The 18658-nt window shown below is 58.6% G+C and overlaps 2 protein-coding genes across 2 annotated transcripts; one reads left to right on the top strand and one right to left on the bottom strand.

The window, feature by feature from the left end:
* Positions 1 to 3220: 3220 nt before the first annotated feature.
* BESB_040870 (uncharacterized protein) lies at positions 3221 to 5362 on the top strand (the record flags this gene model as incomplete). Its single annotated transcript, XM_029362673.1, has 4 exons — positions 3221 to 3466; positions 3925 to 4060; positions 4391 to 4593; positions 5099 to 5362. 4 exons carry the CDS (start codon positions 3221 to 3223, stop codon positions 5360 to 5362), a joined length of 849 nt encoding a protein of 282 aa, XP_029221638.1.
* Positions 5363 to 7588: 2226 nt separating this feature from the next.
* BESB_040860 (rhoptry neck protein RON2) lies at positions 7589 to 14098 on the bottom strand (the record flags this gene model as incomplete). The annotated part of the gene is made up of 10 exons (XM_029362672.1): positions 7589 to 9414; positions 9722 to 9871; positions 10119 to 10343; positions 10629 to 10838; positions 11229 to 11309; positions 11419 to 11526; positions 11661 to 11885; positions 12049 to 12342; positions 12552 to 13142; positions 13402 to 14098. The coding sequence occupies 10 exons, from the start codon at positions 14096 to 14098 to the stop codon at positions 7589 to 7591; spliced, it is 4407 nt and encodes a 1468-aa protein (XP_029221637.1).
* Positions 14099 to 18658: the final 4560 nt, after the last annotated feature.

Raw genomic sequence — 18658 nt, 5'->3', positions numbered from 1 at the left:
AAAACGCATGCAAGCACGCGGTCACACACGTGGTCACCGCGACTGCGCGCCAGCCCGCCGCCGCTGCAGACCCGAGCGCCTTTGCTCATGCCTCAGCTTCTCAGCTCAGCAGCGGCAGCCTGTAAGCTTTCGAGGCGCGAAATCGCTGGAAAACACGCAGATCTGAGACAGGAGGACGTCCGCAGCGCCTCCACCTCGCGGGATCTATGGAAACACGCGGCTTCCGACGAGCCGACGCCAGGCACAGGCTCCACAAACTTCCAGGGGGGGGCGCGATATGCAGCTGGCAGCAGCAGCCGGCGAGAAGCCAACTCCAGCACAGAGACTGCGTGTCACGCTGAGCGACCGTCTCCCCGAGAGGCACGGCGAAGCTGAAAAGAGAGCGTCGCTCGCCGCGACCCAGACGTCCACGCGAAACACGAAAAAGCGCCCGCGTGTCTCCCTGCGGCGCGTCGTCGTGTTCAACGGGCCGTCAACCTGAGAAGGCGAATCTAACTCTCGTTCCTTTGAAATTCGAGCTCCTAGCGACTGCGGCAGGGATCAAAGCAGAGACGAAGAGTCTCCGTCTGTCTCATCGAACGTGGTGAAAACACACACAACGCGTTACTTGCACCGTCCTGCGGCAAGCTCTCTGAGCGTGTACAGCATCCGGTCGCCACCCCCATCGCGCTTATTCCTTTTTTACCAGATGAATATCCGGAAAGAGACGGGTGAGAAACCGCCAGCAACAAGGCAGCAGAGAAGCAGAGTATCAAACACACAAATGAAGGGTGCTCGCCGCCGCGCCGCAGCCTGCGAAACTTCTTCCCATGTCTCGCGCTGCTGTACAGGCTCAGAGCGAGTACCGCAGGACGGTGCAAGTAATGCCTCGTGTGTGTTTGCTGCTGCGTGCCAACAAGAAGAGGGTACAAGACAGAAGACGCCCCGCGTCGGCCTCAGGCTGTTTCCACTTTGATGATTCGTCGACAATGCGCTGCAGCACGAGCAAAGTGCCTACGGACAGACTTGTAGCGGACGCGAGGCAGCTGCCTCGCCAAAGGAAAGAAGCCTGCTACAGGGAGTGTCTTTTACACGTACAAAGGCTGCATTGCAGGACTCATCAGCTTTCCGCGTCGCCTTCCGCTTCTACCGCACAGTCTCGCGCAGGAAAGCACCTGGTGCGGAGCCTCTAGCCGCCGCTCCAACTGGAACCGGCGACGCTTCACTCAAAGCGCGTCAGATCTCCACTTTTTCTTTCGCCATTTCCCGTTTTCTGCGCCCTAGCCTTCACTCAACAGGCGGAGCCTCCCCCGTCAGCCCTTTAAGCAGGAGGTTGGGCAACCACGCAGAAATCTCCCGTCACGGTTCTCTGTTCGCCTTCCCACTGAGACACCGAACCCTGCATATCCTCGTGAGCCGTTCGAGCACAGATCGTGGATACCCCTCCCTTTACAGATGGTGGTGGTTTTCTTGTCTGGTATTGTCGCTACGGTGAACAGAACGAGTGGCGCACCAACCACGAGAGCTACATGCGAGTCCACCTGCACGTTTCTGAACAGCTTGCTAGCGGCATTCGATGTCGCGCACGTTTCGCTTTCTACAGCACAGACTTGTGGTACGACTGTAGGTCATGCTACCGGCGAGAAGGAGAGTCCCTGCGCCTCCTGGTTCGTCCCCAGGCAACATGCATGTCGTGAAGCGTCTCCGCAGTTGCCGAGCGTAGGCATGACTGAACGCTAGCGCACTCGCAGGCTCGCTGCACAGACGACCCCTCGGTGTAGTTTGAACCGCACAGCACGGTGACACCGGAATGCATTCTCTGCCGCGGCTCGCGAGACGACTGCGCGAAGCGCGAGGAAAGGGACGCCCACTGCAAGCTGCGTACGCCGCAGTTTCCGTTGCTGCGAGTCACTGACTGATTTTATCCCAGCCACCTGCGCCTACAAATTTCGAATCAGGCACAAGAAAACTTTACTCGCCTGTCTGCATCACTGGAAGCGCGGAGACCGCACGGGGTCGAGAGGCGTCGATGCGCATCCCTTCTTCTCTCCGCACCGCCTGCGTCTCAGGCGACAGACAGAGCAAGACAGGAAACCTCAGACTCTGTGACGCGAAACCCTGTGTGCGCGACTCCGAAACGTCGACTTGTTCGAGTCAAGCCCGGTGAGCGCTCACAGCGTCGACTGCGCAGCCTTACACAGCGTATCCCACAGCCCACAGAAAGATAATGGTTGCTGTGCCTTTTGCTTCTCATCCTCTCCCCCTCTGTTCGACTAGACAGACTACGCGCGGAACACACTCTCCAGACTACCATCCTGACAACCTTGACAACGAAACCAGACACACGGTCCGACTTTCAGATAATCGAGTTGAGCGCCGCACCCCGTGCATCCGACAGAATGCAAAAATCCCGTCTCTTTGACGTTGTAAGAAGGAAGCAGAGAAGCAAAGTATCAAACACACAAATGAAGGCCGCGCGCCGCCGCGCCGCAGCCTGCCAAACTTCTTCCGATGTCTCGCGCGACGCGGCATACCTGCACTCCTGCCAGCCAACGCGAAACGCGACTGGCAACGTGGACAGGCGAACCGCTCTTTCCGCGGCTCACTAATTCATTTTTGTGGGAAAGAGGAAGCCTGGTGTTGTCTTCTGCTGTAGATTTGTGTTTGCGGAGGCGAAAATCCCGGCGATTCTGCACGCCGACTTTGCGTCGACGGCGCAGCATGCAGTGTGCAGCGTCTGGACGCTTTGACGATCTCTGGTTATCTCTTTCGAGTCTGCCGCTTCGCACGGCCATTCTGCAGAGGTCTGCATATTTTTGGAAACGCGAGTCAACGGGTGAAGACCTCCGTTGCGTTCGCAGCTGCTTCTGCTCGCGGGCGGGCGACTTCTTCCTCGCGGCTTCCTCTCGCGCCGAGCAAGCGCATAGCGATTGCCGCCGGCGGCGTCTGGCCTCCGTTTCCTTTCTCGTCATTCGTCGCCGCTTCGTTTCGCCGCTTCTGTTTGTTCTTTTTGCTCTCTTCTTTAGCTTTGCCTCCTCTCCGTGGCTTCCGCCGCAGTCTCGTCTGCCTCCTCGTCTTTGCTCGTCTGCTGCCTCGCCCACGCCCGCCCCTGGTCGTCGTCTTCTCTCTTTTTGGTTTTCTTTCGCGCCCTTCAGCTCGCCCCTCGCTTCGCGCTTCTCCTCGGCAGTCTCGTCGCTCTGTCTCCTTTTGTTGTCCCCTTGAGGGCTGGTCAGTCTCGGCGATGGAGCACTCGGGTGCCGAGTCTGTCTCGACGCAGGGGCTCTTTGCGCCGGCAGTCGAGCGCAGACTCCGCGCGCTGGACTGCAGGATGCTGAGCGCGCCGCCGGCGAAGACAGAGGCCTGGCGCCGCGTGAGAGACATCGTCGTTTGGCTCGAGGAAGAAAAAATTCGCCTGTACCCGCGGCACAAGAGAGAGGCGATGCGAACTGCCAACGACCCGAGCGCCTGGTGGTCAGTCATGCTTCAGGTACGCGGAAAAGCGCCTTACACGCGGCAGAAGGGCTCACTCTTTTCCTCCGTGGGCTTTTTTTTCTGTACTCGGGTGTGGGCGTGGGTATGCCTCTGTGAAGGCGCCCATCATGAGGCGCGGCTGTTTTTTGCCGAGTTTTGCGGTTTTTTTCTCTTTTTTCGCGCATGTGTGACTGGGTGGGGTCCCAGGGTGACCTGTGTAGCGCCACAGAGGCACAGAAAACTCTCATAGTAAAAATAAGAAAGCGACCACGTCTCAGACCTGGCGGCGGGCACTGCGTCCGAGCATGCCTCAGCGGGTCTTCGACAGGCCAGCTGACGTTCAGGATGTGCAGTCAGAGAGCGCTGCGTTGCTGGCTTTGTGCGCTTCTGTAGATATCTATGGAAACCACATCGGCGTGTGCGTTGCTTTGAAAACGATATCGCCGTTTGCGTTCTCGGGTTTTGATTCGTCAGTACTGTCGCGACCTCGAAGTGCCGCTGGAGGCTGAAGGCGGCGCGACGCCTTCGTGTGCGGCGGAGAACTTCTCCGCGCTTCTCGATGTCATCTCTGCAGTCGCGGTCTCGGATATCTACCAAGACGCGCTGGAAGGTCAGTCTCTCGCAAACGATTAAAAACAGTGGAGAGGCTCGACACGACGCTGCAATTGGGGCCTGAGAGGAAGCGAGACGCAGAAAGGAGAGAAAAACGGCGACTTCGTGTGACCTGCAGAGTGTTCTCTTCTGCGAAGGCGTGCCTCGAAGAGGGAGCAGCGGCAAGGCACAGTCGACGGCCGCAGCAAGACCACGGCTGTCGCTTGGGCTTCCGCAGCTTCGGGCGGTGCGGCGTGCACCTTTCTCTCTCTCGCTTGCTTGTCTTTCTCTCTGTGTCTTCCGCCGCTTCCTCCATTCTGTTGCCCTTATCGTCGCTGTTTCCCCTCAGCGTCGCAGTTGCCTCTAGACGCCGCCTCAGACCTGCAGGCCTTCGAGGCCGCCTCACAGGCGCCCGCGGAAGGAGCTGCGTCGTCGGCGGTCGCAGCCGACCTGGAGCAGCTGCGCGAGTCGCTGAACGTCCTCCTTGCGCATCTGCGTCTGCCTCCCCTTGAGCCTCAGGCGCCGCCCGAGGAGCTCGTCTCTGCGCTGAAGGTGAGCCGCGGCTATCGCTTCCGCCGGACAGGGACCAGCGCCTCGACTACCAAAGTAGATGCCGCGAAACTTGTGTAGCTTGCATGCAGATGTTGGTTCTTCGAATTCAAATATCCGCTGGATACCCTATCCATGCTTTCAACATGCTGCGCGCTCCGCAGAGGCGGCGGGGAGCTGTGAAGTCGCGGGGCCGCGTGAGCTGTCTCGCAGCGGCAGTCTCCTCCGTTGCGGCCTTCAGGCTCTTCGCCTCGCTTTTCTCTCTCACTCGACGCATCACAGGAGCCTACTCCGGTCTCTCCTCGTGGCGCGACCGTCGCTCTAGCCTCCTCTCGCCGCTCTCGCAGGCGCCAGGATTTCGCGTTTGAATTTTTCGCGAGCGCCTCTCTGCCTGATTTCGCAGTGTCGGGTCTCCACATCGTGGGCGTCCTTCGCGTCTCGCGCGGGTGTTCCGAGGTTTCATCCAGTTTTACTCAGTTTGGCGGTTTTCTGCGGCCGTCCCTTGCAGGCCGCGGCGGTGCGCCTGGGGCGCCTGGGGCCTTCGCCGGCGGAGGCAGACCGCGCGGAGGAGCTCGCGAAGAACTTTTCTGTGGCATGCCCCTCTCCAGTGGAGAACGCGTCCTTCTTCAAAGCCTTCGTCTTCGGCCTGCGCGCGCTGCATGTTGCCCACATGCGTGACACGCAGGCGGAAGTCAACGCACTCATCGAGGCGCTCCAGGCGCTGACTGCCAACCCCGTCACAGATCACCGTCTGGGCCGTGTCGGCGTGTAGAAGCGCTCTGAAAGCCGCCGCGATGCCGACCCAGGAAAGCAGAAACTGCCTTCAGAGAGTCACGGCAGCATGGGGTGGGGGGGGGGGGGGGGGGGAAGCGAGGCAGAGCCGCCCTAGTTGCGTTTTTGCGTGCTTTTTGACGCTGTTTTTCTCGCTTGTCGCCGTTCCTTCGGCCGCGGCGGCTGGGTTGGACGACGAGACTGGAGATCTGGGGAGCGCGGGACGCAGGCGCGCCCTCCGCCGCATGCGCCGGTCTGCGCGGTCGCCTCTCGCGCAGAGACAGCCGCGCCGCGCTGCGGCTCTTCTTACGTGGAGACGCACAACAACCGTTCGCCTCCAGACTCTTCTCGCATGTCCACTTGTATCGATCTTTTTCTGTCTCCCTGCCTATTTGCTTGTCTGTCTATCTGCTAATTTATTCGTATATCTGCTCATCTATTCATATATCTGTACGAATCAATGCGAGCGCTTGCATATATGCAGCTAAGACGGTCTTCAGTAGACATTGCGAGCACCAGAGCCTGGACTTCTGTGTTTGCCTGCAGCGAGGGTCTTTTTGAAGAGTGTTTAAAGAGTTGGTGTGTCATGTATGAAGGTGTCGAAAAACGTGTCTGTGCGCTTCAAAGGCGCGGGCATATTCCCGTCTGTGCGTTTCATTTCGGCGCTCACGAAACCTCGTTTTAGCCTGTCGCGCGGCAGCCCTCGCGCTGACGCTAGGCACGCGCTGTGCAGCAGAGGCGTTCCGCCGAATTCAGTTAGGACTTTGCGTATTCAGAGTGGATTTAGGCACGCAGATATATACATATATATATATATATATATATATATATAGACAGAGAGAGACTTGCAAATTTATTGCATGCGTGTGTACGTGGGAGGCAGGCCGCTCGGGAGGCGGCCCTTCGAGACGTGAGGAAAAGATTGCTCGCTCAGTTTGGAACTGGACTGTCTGAACAGAGCGGACGTGTTCAGCGGCTCGCTGAGTGCTGCTGAGGATCTGACTAGAAGCGTTCGCGAATGTTAGGAAGTGAGAGATCGGAGTGAAGCCTCGAAACGGAGTCGCAATAAATCGAGCGGCTGTTTCTAATCGGGGCCCGCGGCTCCGAGGCTGCTGAAACGCGTGGCGCGCCCGGAGGCCGAGGCCGTAACTAAATGGAGCGCCACTTGCGGCGCGGCTCGACAAAAACGTTTAGGCGGAGTGTAAGTGCAACGAGTTGCGGGCTCTCTCCTACTATACACGCGGCCGAGAGGAGCACAGAAAGTGGGAAACGAGAAAAATTCAGCACGGACGATCAAGCGGCATGGCGAGACGAGGAGTTCTCAGCCAAACGCTTTGCAGAGTAAAAGTCATTAAGAACAATACGTGGCGCAGAGCCCTTCCCACACACGAGAAAAACACACAAGAGACGGCGTTCAGGCCGAGCACTCGATTCTCGCTCGCTTGTCTTCCCCGTCAAAGCCGAAGTGCCTTTGAACCCAGGGATATGCCAGCGCCGATCTGCCATGTGACGCAGACGCGCCCCCAACACGACGGCACAACACGCTTTTCTGTGCAGCTACAGGTTCCTTTCCCCTCTGACAGCTGCTGCTCCTTGAGTGGATCCCGCGATGCCCCACCGCATCCACTTTGTTTTCCGCAACAACCGCCGAAGAAAAGAGGTTCACTCCTCAGTCGTCCCTGGCACAGTGTACGTACACTGCCCGTGTTCGTTACGCGTGGAGAGTTGTGGAGTCGTCTCTGCGACCCCGTGCCCGCGGCCTGAAACGTTTGAAGATCTGGTAGTCTTGCACAGCGTCAGAACACAGTACGCCGGCAGGACTGCAGCTGGCGTCTCTTGTTGTGGCGACGCCGCCTGTTCACTGTGGCTCCCTGCTGCTGTTTGGATTTTCGCGAGCGAGGGCAACGAGCTCGATGGAGTACGCAGCACGAACCCTCCAAATTCTACGACGAAAATAAAAATTATTAAAAAACGTTGCTGGCCAATTCCGGCGACACTCCGTCACTCTGTCGGAAGCTCCCTTTGCAGGCTGTGTCTCACATCTGTGGAGTTCAGGGTTGCGTGGACATGCGCGTGCGCCGGGGTGAGGCCTGCCCCCTGACCAGCTCAGCCTGCTTAGGCAGTTTTCAGGAGAGGTGCACTCATCGGGAACAAGGGCGTCGAGTAGCTGAACTCGAATTCCTGTACGAAGGGCTCGGCGGGAACTCCGAGGCTGTCGAGTTCGCTGTCACCCCAGCTGCTGGGGCTGTGCAGGTCCTTGGGTTCGGGCGGCCTCTTGGTTTCTTGTTCGGTTTTTTTTGTAGGTTTGCGAGGCGCGCTTGAAGAGCGAGTCCTTCAGCCTGCCACGCTTCGCCCACCAGTTCTTGAAGGGCGCGGCGAGCCAGCGCTTGAGGCGAGAGAGCATGTGTTTGACTGCCATCTCGAACTGGAGCAGAATCTTGATTTCCGACTTGAGGATGTTCCACACGGAGACTACGGCCATGGGCAGCATGAGGTAGGGCGCGATGCCCGCAAAAAGCCCAACCTTTAGGACGTCCTGCGTGGCGACTCGGGTTGCGCTTGTGGTCGCCTTTGCGATCGCCTGCGGCGCGCAGGCCACGCCCAGCACCTCGTTCGACACGCAGGAGACGGGCGGCGCGCCGCCGACGTCTTCCATGTGCTGCACGATGTCTGTGACGCTGAGGAGCGAGTACAGCCCCATCATGCCCAGCGTGAGCATGCCGATGATGGCCTGTTTCCGCGACTGCCGACGCTCCTCCATCCACTTCCGAATGTAGTCTCCGTAGTACGGCGCCTGCACGTACAGCGTCGTGCCCAGGTGCGGATTGCCCATCTCGGTGTTGACTTGCCCGGCGAGCTTCATCGCATAGGTGAACCAGGTGCTCGCGCCGTACTTCATCGCCTTGAGACTCTTCTTCGAGGTCTTGTCCAGCATGTTGTCGAAGAAGTCGACTTGCACCGACATGCTGAACCGGAACGCGTTCACCTGGTGCCGGTCATTCAGCTTCTCGACTTCCTTTGCCCGCGAGAAATCCTTCTCGTAGCTCTTCAATTTCTGCGGATTCTGCAGATTCGGCATCACGAAGGCCATGATGAGCTTCCAGACGGCTTCGCAGTGATCCATGCACATGGAAAGCTGGAATTCCTTCTTGCGCTCCTCTTCGGACAGGTTCGCATAGTCGTAGTGAATCGACAAAAATCCCTGATTCCGCGCAATTGCCGCGTCTCTGCCCTGCTTCCGCAGCTGCTCGTTCGCCGCGGATATGATGTCGTAGCCAGGGACGCGCGCATGCGCCTTGGTGTAGCCCGCAATCACGTCTTTGACGAGCTCGAGCCAGCCGTCGGTGATGTACTGGTAGAGTCTGTCGTTCTTGACGGCTTCAGCCACATTGTTGATTGCGCGGCAGATCTGCAGCACCTGGCGCATGTCGATCTTCACTCCAAACCACACGGCATAATCGCTCTGCTCGTTCTCCCTCAGCAGCGAGAGGAAAAACTTCTTCAGCGCACGCCCCGCGCGGCGCAGCAGATTCTTGCTCGGGTGTGTGCGGCGCGCAATTCGCCCCAGAAAGATCGTGCCCTCGCCCTCAGCCTGCAGCCGGTCGCGCGAGTCCTTGATCAGCATCGCGACGGGGTCCTTCGCGTTCAGCGCTGCGCGGCCGTAGGGATGCACCAGATACGAGTTGTACGCGTCCAGCCACTTCTGGTTCAGCTGCGCATCCCAGTTGGTCAAATCTGGAATCGGAATCGAGCCGAACGTCGTGCCCGGCGGCAGCTGTTCGCCCTTCGCCAGCCGCCGCTTGATGTCGCCTGGAATTCCGTACTCCGCCCAGTCCTTGATTATCTTGTCGGTGTGGCGCACGAGGCCCTGTTGGTGCAGCTTATGCGCGGCCTTCTGCGTCGCCGAAGGCTTCATGAAGTCTCCGCGCTGCTCCGCTTCGTGGTACATGAACGAGTTCTGGTTGACCGCCAGGTTCGCCTGCGTGTGCGTGATGAAGTCGAACGACGTCAAAATACCTGACAGCAGATTCGGGTCCAAGCTGCGAAGCAACACTGACGCCGCACACACACACAACGCACAGAGACGCGCATGTGCGAGGTGCCGCGACCGCGCGTGGAGACGGCGTCCAGGGCCCGTTTGGCGTCTTGGTCAACGCGTACGGGAGAACCAAGCCCTAGCCGGAAACCCTGAATCCGCGCTAACTCAATCGAACCAAAGCCGCGTGCACGGAAAAGAACTGTGGCGACGAAGATCCAGACGGCGAGGTTGGCCGTCTGCGAAGGTGCTGCTGGGACCGACAGGCAATCCGGAAGAGACGGATGGGAGCAGCGAGAAGCTCGACTACGCAGGGCAACTTACGCGCTTTCGCTTGTCCAGCCATCTTCTTCTGGTTGGGGCCCTTCAGAAGCTTCTTCAGCATGTTGGGCGTCCACTTGGACTGCAGAATGCGGAGTGTCGTTTTGGTCTTGCTCACGCGCGCGTGCTGCTTGTCGTTGAGCGCCGCGGGATCTGCGAGCGCACGCCGAACAGCTCAAGACCCCAACTCAGCTCCCCGAATTCGCGAAACCGCAAGCTCTCCAGCACGTGCAGCGCGCCCGCTAACCTTAGACGAAAGTGATACGTCTTGGCGTGAGCAGAAAACAGTCATTAGCAATCATCATCCGTGAAGTCCCGCGGCGAGGCGAGACCCAAACCCTAAAGCCTGCCAACCCGCCAAGAGCCGAGGAGGCAAGAGGAGGAGCCGAACGCAACCTACCGTTGCCGGAGAGCGCAAAGCGGAAAAGGAAAAGCGTGTTAACCGCGAGCGGGTCGAAGCTGCACCACTCGTGGAAGAACTTGGACTGTCCCGTGCGGAAGAAGGCCATCATCGACCGCTGCGTGCGAGGCACGTTGGAGCTCTTGCTTAGCTTTGCAAACTGACTTGCCAGAAAGGGGCGGAGCTTCGTCAACAAGGAGCCGCTCTGCGTGCAGTACGTTCGCGCTGCGAGACAAGCCCAGACGCCGACGAGAAGACGTTAGACAAAGGACTGAATAGATCGCCGCAGTCCCCTCGACATACATACAGCTAAATCGACTTTTTTGTCGGAGTGCTTTGCCTCCGTGCCACACACCAGAGAAGTTCACGAGAACGCTCCAGCAGCACATGCGACCGAGAAAACGAACCCAGACGAATCAATCGATCTTAGTATGCACATGTAGACAGAAGAGATAAGTGTTCGGTTGTTTTCGTTCAACGTGTGGCGAGTTGTTGCGCGAGTAAGCCTACCGTTGAGTGAGAGAAGAATGGCGACGTTGAAGGCGTACGGGTCGCGCTCGGGGATCTTCTTGCGCAGCTTCGCGAGGGACGACGCCTTTCGCTTCTCCACGAACTCGGCGCGGCGCGCGATGTAGCTTTGCAGATTGCTGCGGATGTCCCGCTCTGACAGTCCTTCAGAGACGCCATCCAGGGCTCCGAAGGACATCTTGTTCTTCACCACTGCGCACACAGCGACGAAGCGGAAAAAATTCTCGTGACAGTCGCGCCCTTGTCCCCCCTCGAGCAACGACAGCACGTCATACCAGCAGAGTCCGCCCTCCATCCCCTCTGCTCTTGAGCCGACGCAGACGAACGGAGAAAGCTCAGAGAGGAACCGTGTGAGCTTTCCAGTTCCTTGACAACAAGGCAATCCCCTTGCCCGCGGCGACGAAGCAGCGAGAAAGACTCAAATATCTCCCATTAGTAGTCCTCGCACGGGTAGATGTACAGTACCAACGAAACCTATCGGCTCCGAGAGCTCCGCGGTAAACAAATACGCAGTAGCTGCGCACGCTGGCGCAGGACCCCGGTTCAAGACGCGTGCCACGCCGCAGCTGTCCCCTTACTCACTTTTGTCGTACTGCGAGAAGAAATATCCGTTCTTCTTTGCCAGGAACTCGCGGTCTTCGAACCACAGCGCGCGCTCCAAGACTGAAAACATGCGCAGACAACGAATACGCAGTGAGACACAGCGGCCGCGCCGACGACAGCTCGACGCAGGACTCGGCTTCCGCAGCGATAGATCGACGTCCGCTCTCACCTTCTGAGTACGCAGTGGGGTCGGACAGGATCTTCCCCCAACGCGCGCGCCATGCGTACAAGAAGGGCTCCGCGACGTCGCCAGCGATCTGACCCACGTAGCCGCTGCCTGCAGAGAGTCCAAAAAAGTGGAGAGGCACATCCATGGCGAGCCGTAGACAGCTTGTCGCCTGGTTCGACGCGCAGAAGGAACTGCTACACGGGCAGCGACCGACACATGCGGAGACTCCGTGCGGCGCGTACCGTAGCCGGTGAGAAGGTTGAACGCCTTTTTCGTCTTCAGAGACTCGCGTTGCTCGTGGGCGTCGAGTGCGCGGACAGGCGCCAGGATCGTCGCTTCGTAGTCGCAGAACGGCGACAGACCGCGGCACAGCCGCGTCTGCGCACGCGCGCTGTTTGTCGCAGGGTCGACTAGAGGCTCCACGGGGACTTTGTACTTGCTGAGCTCCTCCAGGACGTCGATTTGCGCTGCGCAGCACCACGCGAAGACACACGTTCAGATCAGTGCACACGCTTCGAGATGGTGTGCGCTGCCGGCTCCGCCTCTTACGGGAGTCTGTTCGCTGCCGCCGCCTACGGAGCCTCGGTCGCCTCGAGCTGCATCGGCTCCACTGCACACTGCATGACTGACTCTGCTGAATGCCGTCGAGAATGATTTCCAAGGCGTCGCAGAGGTGGCGATGGAGCGGCGTCACGGACGCATCCTTATGTTTCCGCGAGCCGCCGCGCTCATACCACGCCCTCCGTCCCGGCTTCTTCGGGCCTCGGTGGTTGTCGCACATCTCGTCAAGCATCTCGAATCCCGTGTCGTTGCCTGCTGAAGCAGCCAGCGTCGCCCACGAGTAGAACGGCTTCTTCGGACTCGGGTCGAAGAACGCGTGGTAGTCGAGATACGCAATCATCAGCAGCACAGCGTGCCCCAAGGCTGCAGAGCACAGGCCGCAGAGAAACCGAAGTGAGCGAAAGGCGGCTGAACCGCTCGACCCCCTCGCCGCCCGCCGCCGCAGAGACACACACGCGCGTCGGGAAAGACACCGCTCCTCCGCGGAAGGCAGTCCACGCACAGCGCTACGTGAGGTGTCAGTCGCTGGAACGCTAGGATGAACAGTGCTGTGCTGTGTCCCCGCAGCCTACTGAAGGGGTTGGAAGCGAGCCTGAAGAGCTCCACGGCGCCGAGCAGCTGATCCACGCTCCCGCTGTATTCGACGGCGTCACGTCTGACTGTCCGGTCTTGTTCGTCTTCGCGCAGCGGCGGGGCGATGCCGATCGCCGCAGCGACGGTTTCGAGCAGCTGCTGCTCCGAGTAGAACGGGTTAAAGAAAATGGCAGGGTGCCCGAGAAGCGCCTGGAGCTTGCACTCGAGGTAAAGCCCCAGTTGGGTCCCCACGAGACGCTTCGCCGTCGGATTCCTGCCCTCTTCGCTCGGGTCATGCTGCCCCGGAATCGGGCGCGGCGGCGGCGGAATGTGGAAGCCCGAGCTGCCCCCGTCTGCCGGTGCGGGCGCGGCTCGAGTCTCGGCGAGGGAGAACTCGAAGGAGACGGATTCGCTGCCGCTCCACGCGCGAGCCTCCTCCGGAGTCCTCACATACGAGTTCGCAACCTCAAAGAGGCGATTCGGGTTGCTTCGCGCCTCCATCTCCTCGTTCAGAACCTCGCGGAAACGCACGGGGATCTGCTTCAGGTTCTGCAGGACGTACACCGGGCAGCCCTTTTCCGCGGCGCGCACTGAAAAACGGAAAGCACAGGAAAACCCGAGCGTGAAAACAGCTTCTCCCGCGAGCTGCGAGGCGCGGCGTCCGCCGCTCAACCACAGAGGGTGACCTGTGGTCGCGCTCGCGCGGTTGCCCTCGAACCCTGTGGCGTTTGCCTTGGAAGCCACAATAAAACGCAGGTTGAGTCCGGCTAAATCAGCACCTATAGTGACTGCAGCTTCCAAGCAAGCACGATAACCGGGGCGGCGACGCTTCGCTGCGGGGCGGCTCACCTTGCAGCGCCTCAACGAAGCCTTCGTCTCTCAGCATTTTCCGCAACTCGACCAGGTTCTTCTCCGCCACGCTGGGCATGTCGACCTGCGGCACCCAGCCGAACGGCATCTGGGCTCCTCCGGCAGTCTGAATGCGCGGAGCCTGGCCTTGCGAACCCAACGACGCGCCAGGCAGAGGCCCATTCGCGGTGTAAACGGAAATGACGGAGGGCCCTACGTTCGGAGTCGCTTCACTGACGCCGGGCTGCGAATGCAAGTGGATCCGAAGAGAGCCCAAATCGCCTCCATCCGACCCCACGTCGAAGTGCGCAGTGTGGAATGACGGACCGCCAGCGGCCGATGGTGCGCCGAACGCCCCTTCATCGACTTGCTTCGCCACAATGTTTTGATACCCCGTCTCCCTCGGCGTGTAGCCACCAGACGCGCCTGCACCGTCCTGTTTGCTCTCAGTGTGTGGAGACCCTGCGGGATTAGCGCCGCCAGGGGCCCCAACGCCCGAGCTCTGGTCTCCATCAACTTCTCGAAAACTGACGGGGCGAGGCGCATCGTTTTCTGCAGCTCTCGAAGCCAAGACAGGAGACTGCCAAGAGTGGAGAGACTGGTTGAGAGGAAGGAACAAATCAGGGACGTCTGAAAGAAGGAAAAGAATAAACAGCAAGGCAGCGCCCCGCAGAGGCGACGCGGAAGTCCTCGCCATCGTCGTGTTGGGCTCTAGAAAAGCCCGCGGGTGCAGGGCGCGAGGCAAAGATAACAAACGAATCTCTCTCTTCACGTTCCACCTTTGGGCAGCGTATTACGAACAAGGGACAGAACCTGGAGGAGAAACACCGTCGAGTGGCGCGGCGGTGATCACGTCATTTTCGAGGCAGACCGCGCTCGCGCCTCGGTGTCTCGATGAATCCCTTTCTGGCAGAACACGTCCAACAACCACCGACACATGGCATGCCCCTAAGGAATGACTTCGCGAAAAAAATTGGAGCGTTTTGGTGGGATCAACAAACGGATGGCACCATGACACAAACAAGACAAAGATCGCTTTCCCGAGGTGAGGCGCGGGTCTCCAGCGCGGGTGGAGTCGCCGGCGGCAAAAAAGCCAGGTAGCAGGAAAGACCAACCGAGGCAGACAGAAAAAGAAGCAATTGAGCAGAAGGAGACCACAGAAAAAGGAAATTACCCGCCCGCGACGTTACAGCTGGCTGGCGACACGATCGGGTTTTCTCGCGCGGTGGCCTCCGTGGATCGGTTCCTCGCTGTCGGGCATACGGCGCCCCCAAAAACGAACAAATTCGCGAGAAATTAGTCTGGTGCTTCCATGCCCAGTCGACTGTGTTTCAGCACCGGAACTCATAGAGGCCGAAAATATGGAGGGCTCTTCCTGTCAACAGCTGACTAACCGCCGCCAGCGGCGGTCCGAATTCGACGGCAGAAGACCGCTTGGGCCCTGGCGCGAGAAGACAAGCAGACGCGGAGGGAAAGAGGAGGATCGCGCCGAGAAGGGTTTCAGTTTCTGGGGAGGACTCACTAGACCAGGACAACACAGACCAAAGATACGATTGCCTCGCTTTCTCGACGTGGAAAGGGGGCAGCGCGAAAACAGACCAATGCAATGGCCGGCGCCCCGTCGCTTGAAACAAGATTTCTTCCTCCAGCAGACGGCCGCTCTACTAGCCAGCACAGCCGGACGCACTTGACGCAGGCACTTTTTAGCACCGCCCCCCGCGTCTGCAAACGTGAGTGGCGTGTAGCTGACGCTGGCATGCGGCACCGCCCCGCCAGGCCGCCCCCTCTGGAAAGGGCGTTATGTCTGGAGCTCTCCGAGAGAAGAATCCAGGTGTCTCCCTCTGAGTCGTCTCCGCTGCCCAGTTTTCCTTGTCTTTCTGCCAAGATGGTAGTGGCGCGAGCACGACGACTGCCGAGTGTCTGCGAGCAGAGCCTGTGGGAGTGTCTTCGTGCAAGGCGGCGCGCAAGCGCGCAAGTTCTGCCAGCTAGTTGCTGGCGCAGCGCAGAACGGTAACCACTCAAACACTTTCCGTCGTAAAGGAGGGAGTGAGGACGGCGTAAGACCTTTTTGCCCGTATGCTCACGGTGTTATTCCGTCGTGAGTGGACAGTTTCCCGTTTCGTACGGTGCAAAGCCGCGCCAGGGGAACTGGTAGGCTGCGCGACGCGTCCACGGCGGGGTACCGAAACGCAGATGTCTGTCCGTGAGATCTCTTCCGCAATGCACGGACAGGTTTGGCAAGTAGTTTTCAGTGGACATGAGAAAAGGGGGACAAGTCGTATTGCTGCGTCGGCGGCAACGTGCGCTCGTCTCTGTCTTCGCACCCCCCGGTTCGCAGCCTCAACAAGACAGTCGTAAGCCTTCGGTGCGCGTGGCGCTTGCTTGCTTGCATGTGGAGGCTGAGTCGACGGAGCTTGGGTCAAGCAGCGCCGCCAAAACAGAACTGGTGACCCTGCACTCCTTCATCGTCGGCTCAGACACATTGATGAACGCTTTCACCGATGAAACCGGGCTCCGTCCTCGCCGCAGGCTACCGGCAAGCGCTGAACGTTTCGATTGAGTAGACGCCCCCAGGGAACTAGTCTAGGGGCGTTCCTGATTCGTATGCCTCTGTTCTAAGATCACGCGTAGAGTAGCAGACAGTATAGATCATCAGGTTCTGGAGCGTGCTCCCAAATTGCTTGTGGCTCTCGTTACGGAGCTATCAGGATTTGTGAGACGGAAGCACAGTGCAGTCACCTCAGTGTGAGGCAGCGTGCAGCCGAAGCCGGCTGTCGTTTGGGCATCGTTGTAGAGCGAACTGCAGTCAGATTCACGACCGTATTCAGTAAAGCGTATTGGGGAACGCATGTCCACCGGATTTAGACCGATTCCGTTCAAAGGCAGTTGCCCTGGGGCGCCCTGACGTCATAGGTGTGAGGTTATCTGTAGTGCATAATGTACGCTTCGAGGCCCCCGTCATCAAAGCCCGCGGCTTCGATGGGGACGTTCTCTCCCTTTCCTCACCGATCGAATCCGGTGCCACGTGCAGCCTAATTAACCGTGCTCTTCGGTCGGATGGCTGGCGTTTAGCAGTGATGTCCATAGGTATTACAAGCGCATGCCTTGATAATTACGGACCTATTCTGCAAGTGACCATTCAGGTTGCCTGGTATTTGCTGTTACACAGGGGGGGCCTGTACCAAAATCATGTTTGTATGTAACTTCCGGACGGCGAAGGCAGTCATGGCCTCTAAAGTTTGTACTGGCTCTTAGTGTAGGAGCGGATCTCAGAATTAAAGTTTCTATCCCTCCAAGGCGCGCAACAGCTCTAGTTTGCCTGTATTGTACGGACACCTTCAGTAGGAGCAGTAGTCAATGGCACTCGCCCAATTGACAGCGGTCGATTCTGGAGAGAGCGATCTGCGTGCAATTCTGCATTAGCTCTCATTCTTGCTACGGGACGTGCTGAGCGTGTCATAACACGCAAGCGGACCCGTGTAAAGGGCAGTGGTCTGTCACCGTCTCTAACAGCCTCATGCCGCTCATTTGGTGTCCGCTTCGGCTCTTTAGGGCCTGCTACTGAGGAATCTAGTTTTCGTAAGGGTGTAGACCACTGCCTCGCCCGAGCGTCTGCAACAATTTTTACGGCTTAGGTTCACGCTGCGTTAAGTCTGTGCAGAAAACGCTTTCCTCGTCGTTTGTCTCAAGAGTGCAAGGCCCCCAACCTCCACGCCCCTGCCTTCAGTGCTAACTGCCCTTCTGACTGGCCAAGCGGATACGTCAACCGCACGAAAAACGCTCTGGAGATGCAGTCAAATGTGGCTGTGCAGATCGGTGCCACCCGTCGCCGATATTGTCGCTAGCAGGGCGACACGCACCTCTCTGCACGTTCCTCTAGCCGTGCGCACTTCATTTCATGCACTGATGATGTATTTCACAACCCATCGGCCTGTTACCACTAAAGCTTGTGCTACAGGCAACTCCGACTTCTCTTCCGAGCCCGGAATGTGGCTGCGCATCCTATCAGCGACCTCACACTCTTTCATGCTGAGAGCGTGAGGGGGGAAAGAAAGGGAAAGCGAAAGACTTGGAATTACGTTCGCTGTCGTTCCTCCGTTATTCAAGGTTCAGTGCAACGTGAAGGGTTGTTTTTGAATGCTCCATGCGAAAGCACTAGCATGAAAAACAGCCCAGTGGGGGGCCCCAACCAGTCGAGAAAGAGTTGCCTTGAGCTCGTTTGCGCCAGACCACAAGATGAACTCATCCCAGCGATGTGGCTCGTTGAAAGGGAACAAAGAACCGGGGCCGAAAGAAGGAGTGGAGTCTGGCACTGAAAGGGCGAAACGAGCACCGGAAGTGCGCTTTCTTCTGATCTATGTTCGAGGCCAAGTTGTTTATGCCGCTTGCGCTTAGCCCTGGGGCGGTCCTTTGCAGAACTAGTTCTCGTGCGCCTTATCCCCAACCCTACCTACAGACTTCGTAGCGGGTCAACGACCCATGCTTGGTTGTGCGAGAATTTGGCTGCTGAATCATGCACTCATTGAAAACTCGTACAGCGAGCATCACTGGTTGTGCCTTTCGTTCGGTGAACCAGTTTCGCTGTCAATTTGCGCAAACCGGCGCTGGAATTAGACGCACTGCTCAGGAAGTCGACGCACATTGGCGAACCCGTGAAAAGGCTGACTCAACATTATTTGCAACGCATATGTTTATACTCGATACCAATCCCGGGCACCGCCGCCTCAAGTCAGAATAAGGCGGTTCTCGGTTGGTGATCCGAGATCAATAAATGCTGATGAACGGGACTCCTTTCCGCGGATTCCCCGGTAGCCCTCTTCCACACAAGCATGCCTCATACGGCAATGTGGGCGAGCCGGAGGCGCTCTGTTTCATGCTGACTACATTTCAAGCAGTTCAACTCAGAAGTATGGTGCGTATCTGACAGATTGGCACGATGCTCACTCAACTTGCAGCACGTGTTGACCGTGCCCCCTAGCGGTGACCGTCACTGAGCCAGCGTCTAGCACGTCACGTTTCCTGCGAAAGCCGGTGTAACTCAGGAGAAGGTGGAACCGTTACCAGCTATTCGAGCGAGTCAGGGCTACCCTTCCACAGGTCATGAAGCAGCTTCACGTTAGTACGCGCGCCAGGTTCGAACCCGCCCTTGACCATCTCTGAGGGGCGCCGCTCTTGCGAGGATTCTTCGCACATTGTGGACGCGAGATACCCAGGCTTCGCCAACGCTTAGGCTTTTTCCGAGCCAGTCAACCGCCTG

This window comes from Besnoitia besnoiti, chromosome II (genome assembly GCF_002563875.1).
Source record: "Besnoitia besnoiti strain Bb-Ger1 chromosome II, whole genome shotgun sequence".
Taxonomy (NCBI): Eukaryota; Apicomplexa; class Conoidasida; order Eucoccidiorida; family Sarcocystidae; genus Besnoitia; species Besnoitia besnoiti.
This window is presented reverse-complemented; position numbering and strand designations above follow the sequence as displayed.